General features: G+C 43.0%; 1 protein-coding gene across 1 annotated transcript; it reads left to right on the top strand.

The window, feature by feature from the left end:
- Positions 1-479: 479 nt before the first annotated feature.
- On the top strand, positions 480-1,394 carry CCDC166 (coiled-coil domain containing 166). Its single transcript, XM_010192790.1, has one exon. The coding sequence runs from the start codon at positions 480-482 to the stop codon at positions 1,392-1,394; it is 915 nt and encodes a 304-aa protein (XP_010191092.1).
- Positions 1,395-2,193: the final 799 nt, after the last annotated feature.

Below are 2,193 nucleotides of genomic sequence, written 5' to 3'. Positions count from 1 at the left end.
AAGTTTTGTTGCCAAGACCTATTGCCTGCAGACAGACAGCACACAAGGTACAGCCGTAAGAATTTGCCAGTGGAATTTCATTTCATACTCCAGAGATGACAAAACATTCTAGAAAATTAGAATTATTAGTATTAATGAAAAAAAATACGAAAAAATAAATATTAAAATGTGTCTTTTTTAGATTAGCAGAACTACGTCTTCCCAGTTAACTAGGAAAGTAAACATTCAAATACCCAGAATCACAGAATATTGCACAGATGTGCACATGTCCTTTGACTCAAGACCTAGGCCAGGCATGAAATATTTTAGGTCAAACATTTTAGCTGCCAGGATAAGCGGCTGAAAGCTTAAGAACATAAGAGGGCACGACTGAGGAAAAACGCAACGGTCACTCAGGTGGCAAAAAATGATAACTTAGAATTTGTGATGTTTTTTATTCTGTCGCAGTTTGCCAGAGTTTGATACCCCCGGTGTGGAACATGGCACCCAAGACCAAGCAGACGAAAAGAGACATCACGAGCACGGGGAAAGATAAGCAAGGAGCCAGAACCAAGAATGGAGACAAATCCAAAGGAATAAGCAACATGGAAATGCTTGCCCAAGAGAGGAAATTGTACTTGCAGAACGAATACAAGATTCTCACTGAACATATGAACACCTACACGAGAATGCTGGAGCATTATCTGCAGGAAAATAGGCTCCTAGAAAAGGAAGCCCAACAGAATCAGGAAGACAGCAATTTTTACCTCTCCTACATAACAAATCACAGTTGGAAGTGTGAGAATCTGATAATAACTCTAAATGACCAGTATCACATGAATCTGTCTCAAGTCCGGAAGGAGCAAGAGAAGACCATCTCCCGGTACACGGAAAAAGAGAAGGAGCTAAGGGACAAGCTGACGAGCTTGGAGACCAAGTGCGACCTTATAAGCAAGGAGGTTGAAGACTTGCAGTCTGTCAAAGATGAGCTGGAACAGAAGAAGAAGGTTAAAGCCCTGGAGAAGGAATTGCTGGCCACAAAGGTGCAGCACGCGGACCAGGTGCACGAAGTCGAGAGGAAGTTTCTGCGGGCCAAGGCTGACTGCGAGACGGAATTTCAGCAGAAGACCCAGGTTCTCACCAAGACGGCAGAAGCAGCAGCAGTACAATCTCTAATCCAGTACATCAAGCAAGTGAAGGCGGAGAATTGGCATCTGCGCAGGGAATTGCACAGCCTCGTCCAATACTCGAAAATCCTGAAGGAAACCGAACTTCAACTGAGAGACCAGCAGGAGCAGCTTCTTCGGGAGAACCAGTGCGTCCAGGACATGGCTCACACGCGCCACTGGCTGTACCAGCCCGAGGCACGCGGTGCAAACGGTGAAACCTCCAGCTCTCACAGCCCATTAACCTAAAAAAAACCCCTTACCCAGCCCTCCCTTGTGCCAATACACCAGTAGTTGCCACTATTAGTCAGGTAACGGGATAGAGGAGTAAATGTTGTGGGTGGATGAAAGGATTGATTTACACGGCTCATGCTCAGCACGCAATCCGGATCTTAAAGCTACCCTCAGCTTTAACTTTCGTGACATCTGTATTAAGACATTCGAAATGGCAATCCCTTCATGTCCCAAAATAAAGACCTTTCCTCGTCGAGATCTCTTCGATGTTTCATTAATCAGTAATTTTCCATGGGCAAATTAAATTCTTAGACACCGTGAGGTAATCCCTGTATCACTTTTACTGCAGACTACATCTGCTGATACCACAGTATGAACCAATATAGGGCAGCTCTTTCACTCTTTTCATTCATTTTCCCAAATTTTCTAGGTGGAAAAGTCTTTATTTTACCTTCTGCTTGTCTCCAAAGGACAGAAAATAAATATGCAGCAACCAGATCCTTCACACAAAAAAAGCAGTTGAGGTATTTGACCCTTGGTCATAACTATCAATAAAATAAATTCACTGCATATATTCATATAAATTTTTACTTTCTTCTCTTTTCTTGCTTTTTTCTTTCACTTGAGAAGCAAGAGGTAGAGAGTTCTGCTTCTAATAGACTGAAGCTACATTCACTTTCCAGGTTGAACACCTCTGGACATTGATTACCTCCTCAACAACGACACCAGACATCACCCTTACTCTAAGTTTTCACATTCACACAGAAATATTTTCTACAGAAGCAGCCCATAGTTCAGACTGGAAACGACTTCA

This window comes from Mesitornis unicolor, unplaced genomic scaffold (assembly GCF_000695765.1).
Source record: "Mesitornis unicolor isolate BGI_N332 unplaced genomic scaffold, ASM69576v1 scaffold16930, whole genome shotgun sequence".
Classification (NCBI taxonomy): domain Eukaryota; kingdom Metazoa; phylum Chordata; class Aves; order Mesitornithiformes; family Mesitornithidae; genus Mesitornis; species Mesitornis unicolor.
The sequence above is the reverse complement of the archived record's forward strand: the minus strand, read 5'-3'. Positions and strand labels throughout refer to the sequence as shown.